Genomic DNA, 24,012 nt, shown 5'->3' on the forward strand with positions numbered 1-24,012 from the left:
CCTCTGTCATGGCCTCTCCCGTTGCGGAGCACAGGCTCCGGACGCGCAGGCTCAGCGGCCATGGCTCACGGGCCCAGCCGCTCCGCGGCATGTGGGATCCTCCCAGACCGGGGCGCGAACCTGGTTCCCCTGCATCGGCAGGCAGACGCGCAACCACTGCGCCACCAGCGAAGCCCCTAAGCGAGCTTTTAAACGATACTGATACCCAAGCCCAACGACCAGTTACATCAGAATCTCTCATCCTCTGGGGAGGGGGCTTCCACACTGTGTGGAAGCAGCTCCCCGGCATCCTGCTATGCGGCCGGCAGGGCCAGAAACACCCATGGCCACTTCCGGCTTTAACATTCCACCAGCCACACGCCATCGGGACTCATTCAGAACCCTCCATTAGAGTCACCTGAGCCTTAACAACGCAGAGGAACATTTATGAAGCCCAGGGATGTCCCGCCTGTGCCCCTGGCCAGCAAGAAAAAGAGAGGATGGGTGGTAATGAGCCCCAGCCAACTATGACCAGATTTCTGTCATGTCACGTGGGAACTGGCTTCCAGCTCTGCTAATAACTCGCCATGTGGCCACAACCCATCTCCCCATTCTCTGCACCCCCACCCAATCCCCCTCCTTGCAGCTCTGGGCCTCCTCAGCCCAGCTTTCCACAGCTCCTGATGCTACCTCTAACACCCAGGCCTCCTGCCCTCTGAAGTCCGGGCAGGTACCAGGCGGCACTTGCTCTGGAAACGCCCCAGGCTAGGGGGTCTGTCCTCTCTGCCACGGGGACTCTAGATCCTGGCTGAGGGCCTCAGCCCTTCCTGTGTGACACAAGCTACAGCAACCTCGAAGAACAGACCGAGACTGCGTCTGTGCTCAGGCTCAGCTCAGATGCTCACAGTAAGCTCGCAAACAGATCTGTAAACAAAAGATGCACATGGCAAAGCCGACAGCCACTTGTGGAACACAGAAGATGACTAAAAAAAGGAGCGCAACACGTGACATTTCAACCAAAGAAAGAGATGTGTTCTCACAGTGGGCCGTGGCCCAGAGGCATGCTTGGGGAGGAAGACGTTAAGCCCGCCCCTTTGCGGCTGGCACAGAGGACTTCCTCAGGGTATTAATAGCCATCAGCTGTCCCCATGAAAGCCGCAGATTCCCTTCCCAGGGAACGGCCACAGGCTCCAAAGCATAGTGAACTATGAACCACTTTAATGTGCTGAGTTGGCAGGATGGTGGGGAACATCTGCCTTCTCTCTTCTTAGGCAAAGTTTTATTCTGATTACTATCATTTATGTGATAAAAATACAAGATGGACAAGAAAGCATCCAGGTTCCTGAATCTGCACAGTGGGCCAAGGTCTCCCTCACAGGGTCAGGGAAAGCTCATTCCCAGATGGAATATGACCCCTCCCCCAGTAACTGTTCACCAGCCCAAGGCAGGATATTAGTCTGGATGCCAGACCAGCACCAAATCCAAGGAAAACCAAGCGTGCAGGGAACACTCCCGTCCTCTGCCTGGACGAGGGTCAAATTAGTTCATTTTAAGGCCTCAGCAGCTAACGGCTAATGGAGCGGGGCCTTTACAGGCCAGGCAGGGGTGAGTGAGGAGAAAGAAGAAGTGGCTCCATCAGCCCTCCCTCCAAGTCCAGACACTAAAATGGGAACAGCGGGCACCGTGCGCCCTGACCTCTTCCACCACCTTCCTCCTCATCCTCCCCGGCTTCGTCAGGGGCAAGTCATCAACTGCTCTTCCAGACACGTGTGATTCCAAGTGCAAAGCTGACATCAGTGACCTAGACCCAAAAGACCTCAAGAAGAAAGGGATGCTTCCGTATATCCAGACAAAACTCTAATCCAGAAAGATACATGCACCCCTATGTTCATAGCAGCACTATTCACAATAGCCAAGAAGCGACCTAAATGTCCACTGACAGAGGAATGCATAAAGAAGATGTGGTACATGTATGCAACGGAATACTACTCAGCCATGAAAAAGAATGAAATGACGCCATGTTCAGCAACATGGATGCGACTAGAGATTATCATACTAAGTGAAGTAAGTCAGAAGGAGAAAGACAAATACCATATGATATCACTTACATGTGGAATCTAAAATATGACACAAATGAACCTATTTGTGAAAGAGAAACAGACTCACAGACAGAGAACAGACTTGTGGTTGCCAAGTGGGGGAGGTGGAGTGGGAGGTCGGGGTCAGCAGATGTAAGCTATTATATACGGAATGGATAAACAACAAGGTTCTACTGTATAGCACCAGGAACCATATTCAGTATCTTGTGATAAACCATAATGGACTAGAATATAAAAAACGAGTGTATATATGTGTGTGTGTACAACTGAATCACTATGCTATACAGCAGTAATTAACACAACATTGTAAATCAGCCATACTTCAGTAAAAAAAAATAATAAATGAAGTTCATTGAGCATAAAAAAAAAGAAAGGGATGCTTCTGTTTCTGACAGTTTAATCACGGTTTGATTTAGGCATGAACTGCTAAGAAGTCTTCATATCCTAGGACTACCCATCACCAACAGGAGTATCTTGGCCCTCCAGACTTAAGACTAAGTGCTTCAATGTGGAAAAAAACCCATGCTGACTCCAAGTGAAAAGGTTTTTTCTTTAAAACAAACAAAAAAGAAGTTTTTTTAAAAAAAAAATGGAAAGGAAAGAAATGCTGAGTGATGCTCAGCTAGCCATGTATGGTCATTTAGCCACTAAGTGGGAGAGACCCACCACTTTTAAAGCTGGGGCTGAGGTTCCACACCCTCTATGATTAACATCACGGACATTCTTATTGGATGCCCTCTTCATTCCTTCAGAAAATACTTGAGACCAGCATCTGGCACATGGCCATACGTTCCACAAAAACCTTCTATCCTCCTCTCAGTTCATGCGCCTAGCATCTCCACCTCATTACCATATTAGAGAGGGTGGGGATCCATCTAATTCAGTGCAATGCCCAAATCATGTCTCATGCTCTATGCTAAATGCAGAGATGACACAGCTGGCACCTCAGCTGTATCAGTGTTAACTTAAGCCCCGACTGTAAAACCTTGGGCTGGAGCACCCACCAGTCCAACTTCTTGGTTTTCTAACTGGCTGTTCCAAGTCCACACTGCTGGACCCTAGGAGGTAACAGCCCACGGTCACACCCACCGCACTGTCCTAAAGGTGTCCCCGAAGCCACCTTCCAGGCTCCACACGCAAAGAGCCAACAGCTGGTCTCATTCTATTCCCAGAGCCTGAACAAGTCAGAAACAAACACAAAACCCCAAACAACACAGAAAATCCCCCAGTCCACAGAATGGAGTGGAAACATCCTATTATACTTCCTTTGCCTGCATCACAGGTGCACCTATCTGAATGAGAAAATGGAGAGAACAAGGGCCTCCAGAAGGAAAAAGTGTGGGTTCAGTCCCTTTTTGGGTAAAATTATGGTAGAATACACATAACAGAAAGACCACATAAAATACACATTAACATTTACCATCTTCACCAATTTTAAGTGTACAATTCAGTAGTGTTCAGTGCATTCACACTGTTGTACCAACCTTCAGAATTCCCTTCCTCTGGCAAAACTCAACTCCAGCCCATTAAACACTTAATTTCCCATTCCCAGCATCCTTTCCCCCAGCCCCTGGCAACCACCATTATACTTTCTGTCTCTCTCAATTTGACTACTCTATAAGTACCTCATATAACTGGAGCCTTACGGTATTTGTCTTTATGTGACTGGCTTATGTCACTCAGCAGAATGTCCTCATGGTTCATCTATGTTGGGGCATGTGTCAGAATCTCCTTTTTTAAGGCTGAATAATATTCCATTGTATGCATGTACCACATTTTCTTAATCCATTCATCCACAGATGGACACCTGTGCTGCTTCCACCTTTGGCTTCTGTGAATAACACCATGAAAGTGGGTGTAGTTCCTTGATTTTTAAAAGTCAAAGATGACTTCCAAATCAAGCAGCCTCCTAAAAGACCAAAAGTCAAGTCCTCCTGAGCATACCGTATTCTTCCTTTCTTATTTCTGGTGTACTCTAGAATAAAGCCTAGTTAGCTCTTCTCGCACATTCTAAACTGTTTCCAACCACAGCTGAACGTACACTTGGATTTCAAAGCCACACGACGAACTCACCCCCCACCTCCATCTGTCTGCTCCCAAACCTCTGGGATCTCTCAGGGTGGCAGCCGCTGAGCCACCACAACAGCTGCTCCAGCTCTGCCTGTTCCCACCAACCTGGCCATCTGCAGGGGCTCAAGCTCTCCCTTCCTGAGACTGCACCTAGGAGGAGTTCAAACACATCCTGGAATTTAAATGACCTATGAACTTAGGCACTGGATCACCCCTTCCCAAATGTGCCCCCCCATGCCCCCCCGCAAACCAAACCCAGTAACTTTGGAGCTGGGGATGGTTATGGACACGGAGCTCTGAGGTCCTGACTTTGACCTTCCAGAGCAAGGGAGGAAACCTCGGTCAGAACCAGAGGAGAATACTTGCAAAGGGAAAAAACAGAGGAAGGCTTCACTGGTCCCACTTCCAATTACTTTCTGCTTGAAAAGCACGAGATTAAAAGGCTTATCAAAGTGGCTTTGCCTTTAGAAATCAATTTATCCCAACTTTTGAACCCCAGAGTCAATAAAGACCCAGAGTTTCAGTACAGGCCACGCATTAAAGTAGGAACATTTGAGAGTCCAGCCCATCACATGAATGTGCCCCAGGGAGGACCCTCGGCCCAGGTGGGCACAGTTGGGCCAGTCACGTCTGCTTCTTTTGGACCCAGTTCACGGGATGGAAGCAGGTATTAGGGCGGCCCATCAGCTGGCATTTACTGTGCTCCTAGACCCTGGGAGAGCAAAGGTCGCCAAAGTCCCTGCCCTGAGGGAGCCTGCAAACTTGTGCAGGACCCAGAGAAAGCAGACGAGAGCCGAAAAGTGTGATGACGGTGATAATGAAAATAATTAAACTCAGGGTCAGAGCATCTGCGTGGGCTTCACAGAGGCAGACAAAGGGAAGGTGCTCCTGCGGGAGAAGTGCCCAGGCACGATGCCTGAGTGCGGAGGACGGGGCAGCACAGACAGCACTGCAGCCCAGGAACCAGCACAGTCCACCCTCACCAGCTCCAGCTCTACAGCAGCACCAAGCCAAGGCATCTCACACGCAGGCGCCCTCTCTGAACGGTCACGACCCAGGGCTTCGAGTCTGGTTGTTATCCCCACTGGACAAAGGAGGAAACGACCTGGAGGGGTCAGGCTGACACCCCAGGTCACAGCGCCGTGTGTGGCATCTGGTGGGCGAGGGGAGAAGGAGGAGCCCCTGGACAGGCTGCAGGGGGGCAGGGGTGACAGACTCAGCGGCCGGCTGTTTCCAGAATGATGGGGAGGACACTGGCCTGAGGCTCCCTTGGGACGCAGGTGAGGGGCTGACAAAGTAAAGGCAGCCTGAGAGGAGTTTCCCTCCCAAAGGAAGAAACCAGGGTAATGGCAGGGGAGAAGAGAAGCCGGACAGACCCGAGCGCAGCCATCCTCCCAGGCGACCCACACCTCAGTCCTCCTCTGCTTTCCTCTAAAAGTCTGGACAAGCTTCAGTCTCAAGTGGCTCAAGGAGAGCTTGGAGTTATCAGAAACCACCATTTCTTCTTTTGGCATCTCAAGCTTGGGACATCCACAGCTGAGACTCAGTCCATTCACCTTGGAAAAATCCAATTTTGTAAGCTCTACTCTGTAACATTTAAATGTCACAAATCCGCATCCGAACAATGGGGGGAGGAAGGTGTTTAGAAGACCAACTTAGCACAGAAATGCCAAAACTGCTTTAAGAGTTTCTGATATCTTAAGCAACCATGATTCCACAATGTAAAGGGAAATCAACTATTCTGACTGGTTCCAAGAACAGGAGGACCGCCTGTTTGGTTCCTGTGTTTGGAGAAGGAGGCATTTATTTTTAAAGTTTCAAAGTCATTAAGCCTAAACACTGGCAAGCTCAAGGGAGCCAAGCTGGCTAGACAAAGTTGAAAACAATCAATTTAACTTCCACCCCCCAGGGACTGAGCCTACCGGGTACCTGACATATGGCATCTCCATCAACAAAGCAAACACCACGTGAAAAGCCTGCAGGTTGGCGTGAAAGCCGCGGGGGACCCCTGTAAGAGTGGGATTCAAAGGCTCCAGTCTCCCCCTCACCCCACTGCACTGCATCTCCATCCTGGTTTGCCCCCCTTGACCCCCTTAACAGTCAGATCCTGAGTCCCTGACATGTGCCAGGCACTCAAGGGACAGGGAATGAATAAAGGAGGGCCCTGTGCTCCAAAAATTCAACTGTCTAGAAATGGGGAAGGAGTCGAGGACTTTTATAGGGTTATTTTAGCCTGGAGATAGATCCTGGGCCCAGGCCAGTAATTTGTTCCCTGAATGCAATGACGTTATTCTCTGACTTACTTACTCTACTGAGTCACGGCTTCTGTGGCCCTGTATCTTGTCACTAGCACACGCTGACTGATCGCAGGCATGTTTCCATGCTGGTGCAGTAAGAGGCGAACAGACACAGAGATGCGGTACCTACTTTTAAGGCGTGTCACTGCTGGTGGGAGAGACATTCATGAGGCTGCCAAGAGATAATGTGCCTCAGACAGTCAGTTCACTGGAAGCAAACAGTATGCTTTCAATTAAAAATTCATATAGGAGAAAAATGTGTAGGGCAAGAGTCAAGCACGTATGCGCATGCGTATTGGACTAATCCAAGTAGTAACCTTTGGAAGGGCCCCTCCATAATCCGATCACTAACAAACGAAGGAAGCACAGCCCAGAGTGGCGGGTCTCTGTAACGACCCCCCACCTCTGCTAGACTGGTGGGCATCTTAGTACTGCCAGCATGAACCTGTCCAAGGCCCTTCCTTAACCCTCGCTGCAATGCTTGAGGCAGGCACTATTAGTATCCCCACTTTTCGGACAAGAAAGACACTCAGAGATGAAATTACCCAAGGCCACAACTCTGAGAGGTGAACTCAACGGAGCCCACGACTCCACCTTCTGCCTCTGCAGACAAAGGAGCTTGCAGCTGCTTTTCCTCCTCTCTTCCTATTTGTACCTGGTGTGCATCTCCTGTGTCCCCGGTCCTACACCTACACAAGTGACGTGGCCCCTCCATCTGCAGAGCGTGAAGGCACGGGAGCAGCCCTGCAAAGTCAGCCTGGGAGGACGAGCCAGCGTTATGACTGTTCTTCACTGACTCAGAAACTAGGCAGTATTTCACCTGAGCCCCACACGACTGGTAATATGGTGTTACCCATATTTTAGAGGTGAAATCAAACAATGCACCCCAAGTCATGTGGTTAGGAACAGTGACACACAAGTTTCTAGACCCTTGAAAAAATTAAACGACTCGCCCTTACTTCTGCCCTCTCCCCTTCCATCTTGTTCTTCCTCCTCTGGCTTCACCTTCCTGACCTTCTAGGGCACTGGAGAAGCGAACCCACAGAGCTAGCTCATCCTCTTCCACTGGGCGGCGGCTAAGCGCCTACCCCGAGCTGAGAAAGCAAACCTGACTTCTCCCTGCAGAGCTGGAGCCGAAGCCAGGGCCAGCCCAGGGGGGTGGGCAGCTATGGGGGGCAACGCAAGGCTCCTCCCCAAAGTTACACTGTACCCCCTTTTCCCGAGGAGAGTGGCCCCATATTTAGAGCACCATCCCTCTTCCTCTAACCTGCTGAAACCCGATCCCAAGCCAATGGAACCCTCGCAGCATTCAGCTGACAGCCTCTTTACCCTCCTGAAACCTCCACCTCCTCTCAAAACTTCAAACTCAGAACTGGGGGTACAAGCTGTGGCCTCTCCAACAATCCCAGCTGAGCCCACCAACTTAAGACAAGCGCTTCCTCATCCTCATTACTTTGTCATTCTCATTACTAGAGAAATAAGACTGAAGTTATATTGTAAAGGACCAAGGCCCTGAATGCCACGGCAAAGTAGCAGAGAAACTGCCTTTCCACAAAGAACAGTTGAGTAAGAGAAACTGTTATTAGCCCTGGACGCGAGCCACGCAGCCGGCTTTATGGAGGGCAAAGCCTGCCCAGGCAAGTTCTCCCATGAGTCCCTCTCACAAACCAGTTATAATATCAAACACGCTGATCTTGGCACTTAACACCAAAACCCAAGGCAAGGGAGAGACTCTTTTTCTTTTTAAAAACTTGAGAAATCCATTTCCCTCCTTTTCGTTACAAAAGGAATTGGGTGCACAGACCTTCCATGAAGGGCTCGAAAACTTAACACTTTAAACGAATGGCCATGGATTAAGAGAACAGTTGAGCAAAAGATAAAAAAGTAAACACGTGGCGAGAGAACATGTATCAAAAACACTGAGGAAGTCCAGATCTGTAAACGTGAGGAGGTCTTCGGGCCAGCTATGTACTGCGCATTTGGGCTCAGCTCCGTGTAGAACAGACCAAAGAGAGGTGGCAGCCCACGGGGGCCTCAGGGGCCATCCCGGGCGCAAAGGGAAGACTCCAAATGAAAGCTGCTTCCTTTCCTTCAAGGCAAAGGAGAGCCTGGCCGCTCAGAGAGAGCAGGGAAACCCCCAGCAAATTCAAGGTCTGGACTCAAGGCCAGGAGGAGGAGCCCAGAGAGACCAGATTCTGTCAACAGCTGTGCGTGCACGCACACACACGCACACACACACGCGCGCACACACACACGCGCACACACACACGCGCACCCACACACCCCAGCTCCCGCCCCCCCACCCCCGCCCCGGGTCTCCGGGCTTGGTCAAATTCTGGCTCCGCTAATAACATCAGACCCACCTTCCAGCCCTCCCCACCCTCTGCAATTAGCCCCGATTCTCTGCTTCCTGCTGCTCTGGGGGGTGCAGCAGGGTGAAGTCTGAGGCCAGCTGCTCCCTCCGTCCCACCCACTGCCCAACCCCGGAAGTGATGGTTTCAGGAGGCGCCTGAAGCAATCTAGCCCCTTCCTCTGGGGCTCCCGGCTGGTGTGAAATCTGGTTAATAAGGGGGAGCCCAAGCAGGAGACCCTGGGGAAGCAGCACTCCCAGCCTGGCCCACCAGACGAGGCTTCGGGCTCAGGACCCATCCCACACTGGTGCAGATATCCTGAATGGCCTTGCCCACCTTCACAGAACAGCTGGTCTGCCCACAGCAAGCCATCTCCCTACAGGACTACAGACAGCTTCATTTTTACACGTTTCCCCAAGCAGCCGATGACCAAGAAAACGTGCAGCTCCCTGGGGCTTCCGCACCTTACTCCACGAGCCTCACTTTCCTAATCTGTAAAATAGGGACAGCAGTTTCTTCCTCACCGTGACAGGGCTGAAAGCTCCTAGCATAGTGCGTGGCCTACAGCAGGCACCCAGTTATCTCCTCTCAGCGCTCTGACTGGGGCACAGAGCTGGGTCCCAAAGTTCCTGCTTACTATTCAGTACGCCTCCATAGCATTTCTTCTGAAAACAGAAAAGAGAAAAAAAGAAACCAAGTCCAACTGGCACTTGGTCTCACATCTCGCAGAAACAAACCTGCCTCTGGAAAGGCGTGGGACTGAGTGGCCCATAACCAGGTGTCCGAAGCCCTGTCTGCTCGCTCCATCCTTGGCCAGCAAGACGGGGAGGGTCACAGGTCAGGACTAAACGCCTTCTGCTTAGTGTGGAGAGAGAGAATTCAAGCGGCCCTGAAAGCCGCCACCCTGCTGCAGCCCCCCTCCAGCCCCTGTCGGGCTGGCCTGGAGCCACTACCACTCAACCCCATGGGGCCCTGCCCTGAAGCCGGGGGACAAGCACCCTGCTGCAGGGCTCAGCTCTCCCGGGCCTGAGAAAGCACTTTATCCTCCCCCAGATGTTCGCTCTGGGTGGGGCACCTAGCAAGCTGCCGTCCACGGCCCCGCGTGGCCAATACCCCTCTCTCCTCTGAGCCTGCTTTGGTCCAGGCCGCCACGACGTGCCCTGACTCCCCACTCTCTCCTGGAACCAATCCATTTTCAATACGGGTGTCAAGAGTTTTCTGTTTTAAACTTTCTTCTTTAAAAATGCTATAAAGACTCCCAAGTCCTTCAGGATGAAGTTCAAATTCATCAGCATGGCATCCGCCCTCTGGAACCTCCGTATCTTTCGAGCCTCACCATCACCACGCCTCAGAGAAGCCCCAAGCTCTAGCCACTCAGAGGTGACAGCCTGCAGGCTGCTTTATGTCTCCACGTTTTGCAGGTTTTGCTCTCCCAGGACACCCCCGATGCACCCCATTTACATACAATCCACACCTTGAAACACATGTAGTAACAGACACAAAGTCAGGAAGCATAAATACCAAAATGTTAACAACGGTATGCCTAGGTGATGAGATAGTGGGCAGATTTAATTTTCTTTATATTTCCCAATCTGCAATCAGATATTATAATCATTGCAAGAGGGAAGAGATATGGGGACATATGTATAACTAATTCACTTTATTACAAAGCAGAAACTAACACACCATTGTAAAGCAATTATACTCCAATAAAGATGTTAAAAAAAAAGTTAAAAAGAAATTATAATCAAAAACATTACTTTTAATTTCCTCAAAACATAGATATAAGCTACAACAAGAATACCCATCTCACAGCCTTACTCTTTAACCTTTAAAGAGTGGACAACGTAATTTCTCCCCCTACAAATTCAATACACTGTATTACTCACAAAGCAAAAGCCACTGGTACCTGCAGACAGGGCCTGAGCAGACTCTAATTTCCCTTGAACACTGTCTCTATCCACCAAAGCAAAGCACATCACACCCACCTAAGGAGACATCACGTTACCTAAAAACCCTGAGACTACACGAATGAGACAGTTTACTTTGTTCCGACCAACAACGTCAAATACACATTTCCTTCCGTTCTTACTTTTGACAAGTCTTGCGTTTTTTCAAACTGAGTGCGCACATTCCTAAAGATAATTCTAACTTTTAGTAGTCAGCCCATGGTTATCTAATACAAATGCCACAGAAAGCTGACAGATCTCAAAAGCAAAAGCAAGGCTAAGTGGACAAGAGGTACAGGCAGGATATGGAGGTTTTATCTGAAGAGATGACATAAAACAATACGTATACGCAGCAGTCCCTCCAGGGAGGTGGGGGGAAGGATAACTGGATCCAGTAGAGGCACACTGGGGACTTCAATCAGAAAAAAGATTCTTGAAAGAGAGGTCTGAAGCAAATATGAAAAATATTCACATATGTTCATATTTATTTTGAGCAGATACACAGGTGTTCATTATAACCATGTGTACTGTTTTATTTTTAATTTTTCAAAGCAATGAAGGAAAAAAGAGATTATAGAAGACAGGGCAACCCTGAACTGTTTCTTCTACTGAGAAGAAACTACTCTGAGATAAAGAACAATATTCTCGGTCCATTCTAGCCTTCCAACCATGTGAGAAACCAGAAGAGCCGAGTTCCAGGAACTCGTAATACAGAACTCCAGAGCTTCCTCGAGGTCACCTGAAACTCTAAATCTTGGTGGTCTCTGGCCATTATGCGACTGAGGAATTTCAGAACCACAAGGGCCCACCCTTTTTCGGACACATGAGAACTCAGGAGGCCCACAGAAGGAAAGCTGCCTGTCCCAGTGCTTGGCCAGCGAGCGGAGATGCTCAGAGAAACTCAGCCAATTTCCCATTTCAGAGTCAGTCCTGCAGGCGGGTCCCTACATGCACCTGAGGGTCCCAATTTCAGGATCGATATCCACATGTGAGTCAACAATGAAGACTTACATCTCCACCAACACACACTGCACTTGTCCAGGCCGCTGTGTGACGTGCTTCCCACCAGCAGAAAGCCAAAGAAACCTCAGAAACTTCACATGACAATTAGGCTCTAAGTGCCGTGAGAAGGAGCTAGATCACAGGTGTCCAGGGCAGGGGACAGCAGTTGACACCATGAGCAACCCCCCAAGGATAAACATATATCAGCCACCTGCTGCACCGGGGATTTCTACGTATACTGCCAGCCTTATTTTCCTACTGATTCCACGATCAAATGAACACGCATTCAACGTCCATACTCAAGGCTCTGAATGTAAACAATGAACCATTCTGTAAATCCAAATTTTAACTGAAAAGGACTCAGATGGAAAAGAGTTTGGCTGTTGAGTGAGTAAAACAAGCCTCATGTGGACTTCCCTGGTGGTCCAGTGGGTAAGACTCCACGCTCCCAATGCAGGGGGCCGGGGTTCGATCCCTGGTTGGGGAACTAGATCCCTGCATGCCACAACAAAGGGTCCGCAAGCCCCAACGAAGATCCGGCACAGCCAAAATAAATAAATAAATTAAAATAAACCTTAAAAAAAAAAAAAAGAAGTGAATTGAAGGACCAATTTAAAAAAACAAACAAAAAAAAAAACCAAGCCTCATGTGATGCTGGGCTCAGCGCTAACCAGCCAGGCGGCTCAAAGCAGCGTGCTGTTCTGGTCCAGGCCCGCCTCTTTCCTCCAGGCCTCTCCGCGGCTGTCCCGTTTGTGGATGCTCATCCTGATCAGCCTTTCCTTCCTTAAAATTCACAGACTGAGCTGGGAGCTCTTCCCAAGGTCCTGTCCAACTCTGGCTTCCTCTGCCCCTTCCCAGCAGCTCCCTCAGTGACACCTGTTCACTCCGGTCACCTTCTCGTCTTTGCAGCCTCGCTCCTCAGAGCCTCTCCTCTTCCCGTCCTGGGGCAGATGAGATGTGTCCACTGTATGTGATGGAGAGGAGTTACCTGGTGAGAACTGAGCCCTCTCCGCCCCCGGAGACCTGGCTGCAGGTGCCCCTCCTAGACGTCACTAGGAATGCTCTAACCCACTAGTTCCCACGAGTGTGCGTCAGAATCTCCTGCAGGGCCTGTTAGGATGCAGACTGCTGGCCTCCACAGCAGCTCTGGGGGAGGCGCCTGACAGCCTGCATCTCTAACAAGTCCCCAGGCGACGCTGACGCTGGTGTGGGGACCACACTTTGAGAACCACCTCTCTATCTCTAGCCTGCTGATTCCCCATCCCGTCGGAAGGAAGTTAAGACTCAAACAGCTGGGGAACCTCTGAAAATGCCGGTTCCAGGCGCCAACCCCAGAACAGTCCGAGCGGCAGGTCAGAGGGAGGCCTGAGACCCTGGTGGTCAGACTGAACCTGGCCGTGCGGGCTCTCACCCACTGCCTGTCCTCTGCCCCAGAAAAATGTCAAGGACCTTTTCTGTCTCCACAGCTTTTCAGGGGCAAAGCTTGAGCTTCCTCGCGAAAGAAGCCCATGCTATTCCCGAGAGGCCCCTGTCCCTGCTGACGGTCCCTGCCCCACGTGCCTCAGAAAAGAAGGGGACAGCGTGGGGGCGGCCAAACCACTGCTTTGCCAAGAAGACCCGGGGCTGGACTCCATGACCTTGGTGTGTCTACTGAAAAGCCACGGCAAGAGGAAGTCCCCCTCCCGAAGGGGTGACCTCCCACCCTCCCCAGCCAGAGTAAGAACCACGTTTGTCTCACTTCACCCCAAGCCCTTACAACCTGCAGGGTCTCTCTCACAAGGGGATGCTGGGCAGTACTTCTTTTGGAAAACTTCCTTGAATGTCCCTTTACAATAATAACCAATTATTGTTACTGTATGTTTATGCTACAACTGTCAGGTGGTAAGGAAAATAGGCAGGGTCTGCAAGTGTATATATGGCCCGACCACAACGGTGTCAAACAAAAACTATTCGGGCGTCTGTCATACAGAGTGAAGTCAGTCAGAAAGAGAAAAACAAATACCGTAGGCTAACACATAGATATGGAATCTAGAAAAAAAAAATGGTCATGAAGAACCTAGGGGCAGGACAGGAATAAAGACACAGACCATAGAGAATGGACCTAAGGACACGGGGGAGGGGGAAGGGTAAGCTGGGACGAAGTGAGAGAGTGACATGGCCATATATACACTACCAAACTTAAAATAGCTAGTGGGAAGCAGCCGCATAGCCCAGGGAGATCAGCTCGGTGCTTTGTGACCACCTAGAGGGGTGGGATAGGGAGGGTGGGAGGGAGGGAGGGAGACTCAAGAGGGAGGAGATACGGGAACATATGTATATGTATAACTGATTCACTTTGTTATACAGCAGAAACTAACACACCATTGTAAAGCAATTATACTCCAATAAAGGTGTTAAATACAAAAAACAAAACAACAACAAAAAACTATTCAGGCAAAAACTGGAAGGAAGCTCTAAGAAATGTTAATAGTGATTGTCTCTGGGTGGTGGGGTTATGAGTGGTTCTTTTCTTCTTGCTACTTGTTTGTTTTCTAAGCTGTTTATTAAGAGCACATATTACTTACATAACCAGAACTTTATTTTATCATAAGTTGGAAGGAAAAAATACACAACAGAACACTGCCCACACCTAAGCTGTGTCAGCCCAAAGGGCAATGTCCTGCCAGCTTCCTCCAAGGGAGCAGGGCTGGCTGAGGGTCAGGGACGGCTCATGGCCTTTAGCAAGTGCTTTCAGCAAACATTTGCTCCAGGTTGGAGCTGAGGCTGCCGACACACACCAGCCCTGCCCTCAAAGAGCTAACAGTGCAGAAACAGAACAAGACGCAGGGTCCTCTTTTCTACCCATAAGTCTTTCTGGGCCCTGAGAATGGACTAGTGATCGTTTCCTTCCTGTGACTGTCTCCCATCTTCTGGAACTCGGCACAGTGCCCTAAGAGGGGCACATTACCTCCAAGTAGAGGGTGTCAAGCTCTTGGGCCGGCCCAGACTGGACTGTCAGAGCTGCTGAGTGCCACTACCATGTGGCCTACTGGGCCGCCAAGCCCAGAGGGCAGCACCTGCCAGGCCGAACAGCTTGCAGCAAGCACCTGACTGTTCCATGCTGCGTACAGAGCCAGAAACCTCACCTCCACTCCAGTGCTTGCAGGGAGGGTTACCACCTCCCAGCCACACCTGGGGCAGGAGACTCACCTGTCCAGAATTAGGGGTCTTGTCTCCAACTGTTAGCACCATCTGCTTCCCCTGGCACTAAGCACACAGCATCGAAAGCACTGCTTACCATGAATGGTGCCTGCAGCCAGAGATCAAGCCCCGAGTAGCTGCTAAACAACCACCATGGCCACCAGGCAGCCCCCTCCATGCCCAGGCCCAAGTTCACTGGCAGCATCCGTTTCCCCTGACTATGGCTGTCATGAGGGAAGCACTAGCTGAGACCCACCTGCTGACAGCATGCCCAGCCCTGACAGTGGCTCTCCTCAGCAAGGAAACAAACCCCCGTCACCCCTATAGATCCAGTTCTCACAGGGCTCTCCCTCACCCCCGGACCCCTCCTCAGCACAGCTGGCATCTGATACTAAAGCACGGGACTGGTGCTAAGCCTCCCAAAGGCGGCTCGGAGTGTCCACAGTGCTGTGCCACCAACGGGCCATGGAATGAGCACAAGGGGCTTGCTGAATTGGCCACACAAGCAAAACATCCCAGCACCCCAAGCCCCCTCTCATGTACCCCAACCCCAGTGGGAGGAAAATGGAAATAATCATCTCAGAAAACCCAAGACACTGTCCACTCCCTCCTTTTCCCTCCTTTTTTCAAATCCAGCAGCAACCACAGCCCTCTGCAGGAACTGGACCCAGCACCCAGCCCAACGTCACAGTGCAAACTCCACCTGGCCGCCTGGCCAGCGACCTCAGAACCAGCACCACTGCACGAGGGCAGAGAGGGAAGCCACAGCTGGGTGGAGGGCTTCCTCATGGTGACAGGGACCTCATGACTCTGAAGATGCTCTCAAGCCCCAGAACCAAGACTAAGTTACAGCCCAGGAAGCTGAGTGCTAGGGGAGGTCTCAGAGGCAGAGGGCTCAGGGAAACCCCAGTATGAATCTGGAAGGGACTGGTTCTTGAGCAGTGATTCTCAAACTGTGTTCCCTGGGGTCCTGGGAACCCACAGAGATGCCCTGGAGAAAGAGGGGCTGAGCTGAGGGCGCTAGAGTCCCCCAGCCCTCAAGTCAATCAGAGTTGCTAGGGCTTCACCTGAGGACTCAAGAAAATCATATGGGGGAAAAAGTTTCACTGCTAAGTTTGACAATCAGGGCTCTGAGGTGCAAAGTTTAAATCGGTTTCCCATCAATGCCGGCCATCTAAAGATCATGAACATCATCAAAGATTCTCACCCAACCTTCCCGAGGCTGGGATGGGGGTTTTCACAGCCCTTCCCCCTTTGGGCCCTCTTGTCTGACCCACCGACTACCTGCTAATGAGATATGGGGAGCATTTCACAAGCAGACACCCCATACTGTGAACCCGGTGCTCCTGTCTGCCAGCTGGGCGCTCACTGATTATATATTTGGCCTGAGCATAACCCTTCTGTGGTCCCTTCTCTCCCTCAACCCTTTGAATCACTCCTGTACAGACTCACGGAGCTGTGGGTGATAACCGTGTTGGGTTGCCCCTCCCAGAGCCCGTGCCAGCCAGTCCCCACTCGCCTGTGTGCTTGGGCCGTGGCTGCGAACCAAGGCTCGTCTCTGGGGCCCTCAGAGCACTAGGCACGATGCTTTGCACACGGCTCAAAGAACATTCCCTGGACAAAGTAAAGCAATCCCACCTCTGACCCTTCTCACAATGCCAAAAAAAGGGATGCATGTGCAAACACACCAAGTTTCAACAAGCAGATGCCTGACCACCATTTCCTCTCGGCTTCCTGTGGGGAAACCGTTCAAATGACGGTATTGCCGGACGCACAGAACCCGGGGAGGGCGGCGCGGGGGCGCCCGCCTTACCTGGTAGTAGGTCTTAATGTTTCTCACCAAGATGGTCAAGTTCTGAATGCGAAGGTTCACATCATTGTTGACGTGTTTGTTGATGCGTTGATTTGTTGGCCTGGGATCTCTAGGGGAAGAAAAATGAGAATGGAAAATTGCATCTTCCCAGCATTTGTCACACGCCATCCTACCCCAGCCGCTACTGAGCATTCGGTCCTCTCCAAGCCTAGGTTACTATGCAGCTGTGACAGTGTGGCCCAAGTCAAGTCCTAATTCTGCCACTGCCAAGCTGTGGACCCCCGGGGAGCCACATCACCTCCTGTCCCCCCGCAAGCACCTAGCCCCCCACCGGCCCTTAAGCAATGTTATTTCTGGCCCCAGAGCACCCATAAACAACCAAGTGTCAGTGCAGACCCAAAAGTTGCACTGTGTAAACATCAATAACCTACGCCCAAGTATTTTTCAAGATTAAAAAGGATTCAAAGCTGACCAAAGCAAAATACGAGAAATATCAAGAAGATGGAGAAGGGGTAAATAGTACACTTTCTGACTTCATAAACCAGTAAAATCATTAATGTTCCATTTCACACCGGTCTGCCTATGTCACCGAATTGCTCTTGCCTGTGATTTACATTCCAGGGGCACAATTCTATCTAAAAAAAACCACCACGAGTATGCGCTACTATGTGGTGTACAACACACCCTACGAGAAATGTGAAGAGACACAAATAATTCATGTGGGAAACCCCCAAAGTGTCATTTATTTTCCAGTCTCAGGCAAGAGCCAGGTCTGCTTGTGATGAAACTAGAAATCTAAATCAAGTGATTTATAATTTCACTCATCTACATACAGGACATTTCTCAAAAATTCTCAAGTGTCAAAAATATTTCCTATTTGAAGAGAACAGACTCAATGGAATGGATTTCTCTTCCTTCTCCCCATGTACCCCACACAGCTTTTCCTAACATAGCCCTCCCTGCCATTCGACTGTCCCAAGGCACCACAAAGGATGTTTCATTCAAATGAGGGCTGTCTTCACAGTTTCTTCTGTCATCCGAGCCCTGTGCTAAGGGTGCTGAGCCTCCCAGGGGCTGCTGTGATGGAGGAGAGACAGGCCTCTTCCTCCTTCCTCGGCACTCGGGCCCCTCGATGATGATGATGAGAGCACAAGAAGGGGAATTTGGGGAGTTAAGCAAATCAATTTCAATGCCATTTAGCTCATTCAAAGCCAATAATTTATACAAAGTTGACAAACAGGAAAAAAATCTAAAAATAGAAATTATTTCAAATGCCACTATAAGCACAATTTCTTAATAACACAAGCTGTTTAAAATTCAACTATTAAGTAAATAATTGATATACACACTATGAGTCCCTACACTGTATTGTGTATATGCAAACCCCTTTATGAATCACATGCAATAATCAGCCATGGACTTTATTCAATCATCCTGTATCTCCTAAAACAGGCACATGGGCTCCTTGGGACACCCAGAGGACCTCTTTTCAACTGTCCTGGGACAACGTTTCTTACTGTCCCCACACAGGACTAGAATCTGGCCAAGCCATTTACATGCTCCATGTTTCTCCTGGAGCCATTCATTACTGAGAAAATAAAGGTTAACAGTTCAGTGGAAATTAATTTAGCAGCAGAGGAGGCATTCAGAATTGAGACCACAAAGGTATTTTAGCTACAGAAGTGCACCTAGCGCGACAAAGTAATTTATCTTAAGGGTGCAGTTCTCTTCCCTTTACTATAGACACCTTAAGAGATGGGCAGCAATTTCATAAAGTAACAAACGTGCTTCCTAACATAGCAGAACTTCGAGAACACGCAGGGCTTTTTCTGTTTTGTTGTTATTGTAGTCCCAGCTTTCATTAAGTTGGACGGGGACCCCCTGAGGAGTGCCAGAAGCTGGAGGACCTTGGCAAACACGTGGACATGCACTGCACGGGCAATGGCACAACACACACCCAGGATCCAGGGTCGGGGCCTGGGAGGCTGTCAGGTGACGGGGGTCAGGAAAGGGCTTCTATATGAATAATTAGACTAATTATCATGATCATTAGCACTCTCTCCTTTAACTCAGGCTCTCAGGGTAAAGACAGATTAGGAAACAAATTGAAACAAAAGTCAATTATGGTGAAGGAAGGCCTATCCCCTCTGCCCAGCACTGTGTAACCCCGACCTGTCCCTCAGCAGGAAGTGGGTTAGGAGCTACTGATTCTGGTTTGGAAATGGGGCCAGGACTGGCCCAAGTTCTCTGGGCCCCACTCTGCTCATCTGCAAGATGACCACAGGATCCTTCCAGCACTAAAAGGTTATCATTCTAGGGAGGCCGGGTCCGCAATGGCACACATGCTACCTGGTTCTTGATCCCAGGAAGAGGATATCATAGAACCACTGCAAGACTGTTTCCCTGAAAGCCATCATTAAGAATAAGGATCTTCTTTGTATGACAGCCCTAGAAAGCAAAGCCACACAGCCCCACATCAGGATGTCAGAGGACAGGAGAGAGACAAGGGTGCAACAAAGCATCTGGTAGCTTGTCCGAACTTGGAGAGATACAAGTCCAAAGTGTGGGCCCCTGGGGCTTCCTTCTGATAAAAACTTCTAACTTGAAAAAAAGAAATCAACTCTCCCTAAAATTTTAAAGAGAACTATAATTTAGATTTATAGCAACCTTGCCTCCCTCCTTTGTGAAAAGGCCGGCCCCCAACTTTTCATCATATTCCAAAGACTTCCTAAATTTAAAACTGAATCCAAAAAAAAAAAACAAAACCCTGAATGGAGAAACTATGTTTGATACAGATGATGGAGATGTTGATAATCTATCATACGTTAATAAAAAAGGTGTTAAACAGTAGCCTGAGCCCAAATTTGTATAAGAGTACATTAGGAACGTATATTATACGTATATACCATAGACAACAACTGGGAAACACCAAAATATTAATTCTGCTACCTCGACATGGTAAAATTATAGGCAATGTTTGTTTTGCTCATCTGTATGTTCCGACTTCCCTCCAACAAACGTGAATTTTTGTGTGTAATTTTTTACAGACTCAAAGGCCCCATGAAGAGTGTCAAATGCTGCAGCCATGAAAGAATATCACTCAAGTTCATGAGTAAAAATCTTTTTTGCTCCAACTCTCTAGCACCAACACAAACTCATTCAACTAATCAGTATCTGCCCCTTTATCCTCAGCTTGTACATCTGCAAAATGGGAACATAACTCCTCCTCCAGCACACTACGGGAAAAAATGATCATTCAAATGCTTTTGAGAAGCCTAAGAAACTCTCGCATTGGTCTGAGGCTATTTCCAACTTCTGATTAACTAATATATTATCCGTAATTTTGCAGCTAGTACAAGGGGTTAGAAAGGAGTCTGAACAAAGCAAACAGTGTCCTATTTAACGCAGGCCTTGCCCAGGCACAAGCTCTCAGCCCCAGCCAGTCCTAAGTTCTCAGCTGAACTCAACAGCCATTGAGTCAATTCAGGTGTCCACTCTCACGTGCACAGATGTACACCATCACACGCACGTGGGCACACACACACAAACCCAGCTCTGGGCTTCACGCTAACAATAATGATGATTGACATTTGTTGGGCATTTCCTATACATGCATAATGCATAATCTTATTTAATCCTCCCCAAATCCATAAAATACCATCCCCCTTATTACAAATCAGGAGATTGAGGCTTAGAGAGTTTAAGTAACTCACCCAAGATAAGAGCACTAGTAAGTGGCAGATAGAGGATTTGAACTTGTCTGCCTGATTCTAGAGTCAAAGCTCTTAATTTTCCTATGAGACCATGAAAAATGTGTCCAAAGTGAATCAGACACCTAGTTTTTCCCTTGACTACCAGTAGGTACCCAGAGAAACTGCATTTACAGAGGAGCTATTCAGCAAGTTTTCCCAAGCATCTCCATCCACACCACTCAATGCCTCACTTTCATTCAGGAATTCTCCTAGACCTGGGCCTCCCCTGAAAGCCGAGCCCACAGGGCTTTCCAGCTTCCAGGCACTGATGTCACTAGGAGGCCAGGGCCCAGAGACTACTACCGCAGCCTTCTTCAGTTGCCAGAGACAATGCCCAGGTGCAGTCACGTGACCCCCAGCCAGCCTCCATATGGCTCTGAAGTGTTAGGTAACACGTCTCTTATCTGAACTCCAGCAACAGGTTAGCACGCTGCTCTCTGCAATTTTCTCAGGTCCTACCAACTTGGAGAGAATTTATCAAAGTAGGCGAACTGAACACAGTTGGGGCTACTAGCATGGGAGATAAGGCAGAACAGCCTTATCACTTACCTGCTAGTTAGCCCAACATGTCTCCACTTGGGAGAAGTGAAAACAGGTTTGGCTTAAGTAGTGTTAGATGTGGGGCTAGGATACGGGTCCCAGGGTCCAGTTTTGCCCTAGATCTTGCTGGGAGAGAGCTAAGGCTAAGAAGTGTGCGGTAGGGCTTCCCTGGTGGCGCAGTGGTTGAGAGTCCGCCTGCCGATGCAGGGGACACGGGTTCGTGCCCCGGTCCGGGAAGATCCCACGTGCCGCAGAGCGGCTGGGCCCGTGAGCTATGGCCGCTGGGCCTGCGCATCCGGAGCCTGTGCTCCGCAACGGGAGAGGCCACAGCAGTGAGAGGCCCGCGTACTGCAAAAAAAAATAAAATAAAATAAAGAAGTGTGCGGTAATCTAGGAGACTAGGAATGTAGGAGAAAGGTAGACAGAAAAGAAAAAAAAAAGAACTCTCGGGGGTGCCCCAAATCCTTTGTGGATTAAGAAGGTGGATACATAACTACATAACCAACGCCAATACCTATTAAGTGGCAGGCACTATGCTAATTACTAACATCATTTAATCTTCACAACCATCTCTTAAGGAAGGTACTTTCCTTCCCACTTTACAGGTGAGGAAACTGAGAGGTTGAGTGATGTGCCCAGCGTCACAAAGCATGCCTGAGAGAGACCTAGGGTTTGAACCCAAGCTGGCTATCTAGGCTTTCAACACTAGGGTTGAAATTCTTTCTTTTTTTTTTTTTTTTGAAGTAATTTTTTATGTGGGATCTTAGTTCCCCGACCAGGCATCGAATCTGCACCCCCTACATTAGAAGCACAGAGTCTTAACCACTGGACCACCCAGGAAGTCCCCTCGAGGTAACTTTTACATTTAGGGTGAAATGCATATATCTTAAGCTACACCTTGATGAGTTTTGAAGGATGAAATATACTCCAGTCAATATACTGGAGTATACTGAGGGTGGAACATTTCTAGCACCCTCAGAAGTTCACTTGTGCCCCTTTTCCAGTCAACCCGCCCCAATTTCAAGAGCAAACAATGCTCTGATTTCTATCACCTGGAGCAGCGTCATTCCGATCACTCAGTCAGTAAACTGCGTGCTGCTCGCGCCTCTCCCTCCTTTATTTCCTCCTTCTGGAAAGCCACCCATCTTCCCCACTGTCCCCTCCTCGGTGTCCAACCCTGGCCAGAGGACCCAGAAGCACTGCTTGAGGCCTGAAGAGCTGCAAACATATCAGTTCCCACTTCCAGCACGATTACCTTGGTGAAGCACAGAAGAGAAAATAACGTTAAAACTGTCAAGGGGAAGGGAGAAGCCCTTCAAACTGAATTTAGCCGCGAGCTGAGTGTGAACAAGTGATGAGCTGGCATTTCTCAAAGGAATGGTCCAACAGGCTTTCCTGATTTACAAGCAAGTGGTAAACGCTTCAGGAATTCCAAAGGTCAGGGAAGAAAGAGAAACAGTCCCAGGGCTTTTGTTCTCCCCTTGCCTGGGTGTAAAAGCTGAATGAAAAGGCTGGGGGATACTGCTGCTTTTTTTTAAATTAAACAGGACAGCTCTAAGTTTCACTGGTTGCTGTACCCATGGAATCCAGCAATTTTCGGGGTCTAACAGGATGAGGGGGGAAGAGTTGCCAGAACTTGAATATGCCACAAGACAACCCGAGGAAAACTCCTTCTCATCAATGTTCTCAGAGACGTGCTGCCAAAGCTGACAACAGATTTGTCTCTTTAGAATCTAATCAAACTCAAGACTGGTAACAGTGGTAGTGCCTTAAAAAAAAAAACAACATTAAGACTGAGATGTCTCTCCCAGAGCACGACATCAGGTAACTTCTTAAACCAAAGAAGCAATGTTCTCGGGAAATTTTTTAAAATAGATCTTTGTAGGTAGATGTATTTAAACCACTTTCTGAATATGCCAAAGCTGACTGTTCCTCCTCCCACGTGGGCCAAAAACGAAGCTGATTCTCATCAGCTAACGGGTTCGTGCTCCAGTATGACAACTTGCTTAGCGGCAGGTGAGTAGGTGAGCATAAGGGCCTGATCCACAGAGAACATCAGGATGTTTCATTTTGCTTCAAGTGCCTGTGAATCATACTGACACTCAGTGCCAATATGTTCCCTGTAGTTCCTGAGTTAAAAACAGAATGCAGCGGCAGGAGCCAACACCTACATGTGGCAGGCTGTCAATCAGACAGGCTCTGCGGAATTCAGCAACAGGAAAGGATGTGGTCAGACCAACATGCTAGCAAGTGTAACTTCCACCAAAGACCCTGTTTAAGCCTCAAGCTTCAAGACAAACAATACCACAGTATTCTGGCTCCCTGAGACTCTTCCAACAGAGTGACTTTAAATCCAGTTCCTGAGAAGGGACTTAACCAACTGTACTTGCTCTGGGGCAACTGAAAATGGAAGATGAAGGGGAGCTCAGAAACAGAGGCGTCCTGACCTCGAATGAAACTTTATAGTCACTCACGGATGCTCCGGTCCCACCCGACACTTCCTGTAACCAGACACTCTCCGTTACAGTTCCTTGCCCCCCAAAAGAAAGGGTCTTTTTCGTGTCATTACTCAAACAACAATGAAGTCCCTGAGTTCGAAGTCAATTGCACTATCTACACCATGTGGATGACAGTCACTCAATTTCAAATTCCTTTCATCAAACAAGCTGCCAACACACTGTCCTGGAGTTCTCCATACCCCACAAACGACGAAAAGACACGTTAATGCTGAGATACCAGTGGCGCGACGTGCAAAGAACCCTCCACTGCAACTTCACATTCCATTTCTACAACCTTAAATTTCGACTTGCTGAGGCATCATTCCCTCCTTCCTTCCTCCCCGAATATAACTTACATTTGCAACATGATTTGGTTCAAAAAGATGCCGTCCGCTAAATCCATGTACATTGTCAGGTTGTCCTGGTTGCCGCTTCCGAAGGGGCCAAAAGTTTTCACCTGCGGGGAGGGGAAGCGGAGAGAA

At 49.1% G+C, this 24,012-nt stretch overlaps 1 protein-coding gene across 2 annotated transcripts in view; it reads right to left on the reverse strand.

The window, feature by feature from the left end:
- Positions 1 to 24,012, reverse strand: part of CCDC88C (coiled-coil domain containing 88C) — a 41,110-nt gene that overhangs the window by 16,159 nt on the left and 939 nt on the right. The window contains exons 2-4 of one of the 2 annotated variants that reach the window (XM_028496336.2): positions 23,887 to 23,987; positions 16,741 to 16,849; positions 10,606 to 12,711 (exon numbers count right to left, since the gene is read on the reverse strand). In XM_028496336.2, the coding sequence (XP_028352137.1) occupies positions 12,637 to 12,711; positions 16,741 to 16,849; positions 23,887 to 23,987 (285 nt within the window). In that variant the 3' untranslated portion in view covers positions 10,606 to 12,636. Of the gene's footprint in view, positions 1 to 10,605; positions 12,712 to 16,740; positions 16,850 to 23,886; positions 23,988 to 24,012 lie in introns of those variants that run through there. The other variant, XM_028496335.2, reaches the window with a different exon arrangement.

The sequence above is a fragment of the Physeter macrocephalus genome, chromosome 11 (genome assembly GCF_002837175.3).
Source record: "Physeter macrocephalus isolate SW-GA chromosome 11, ASM283717v5, whole genome shotgun sequence".
Lineage (NCBI taxonomy): Eukaryota > Metazoa > Chordata > Mammalia > Artiodactyla > Physeteridae > Physeter > Physeter macrocephalus.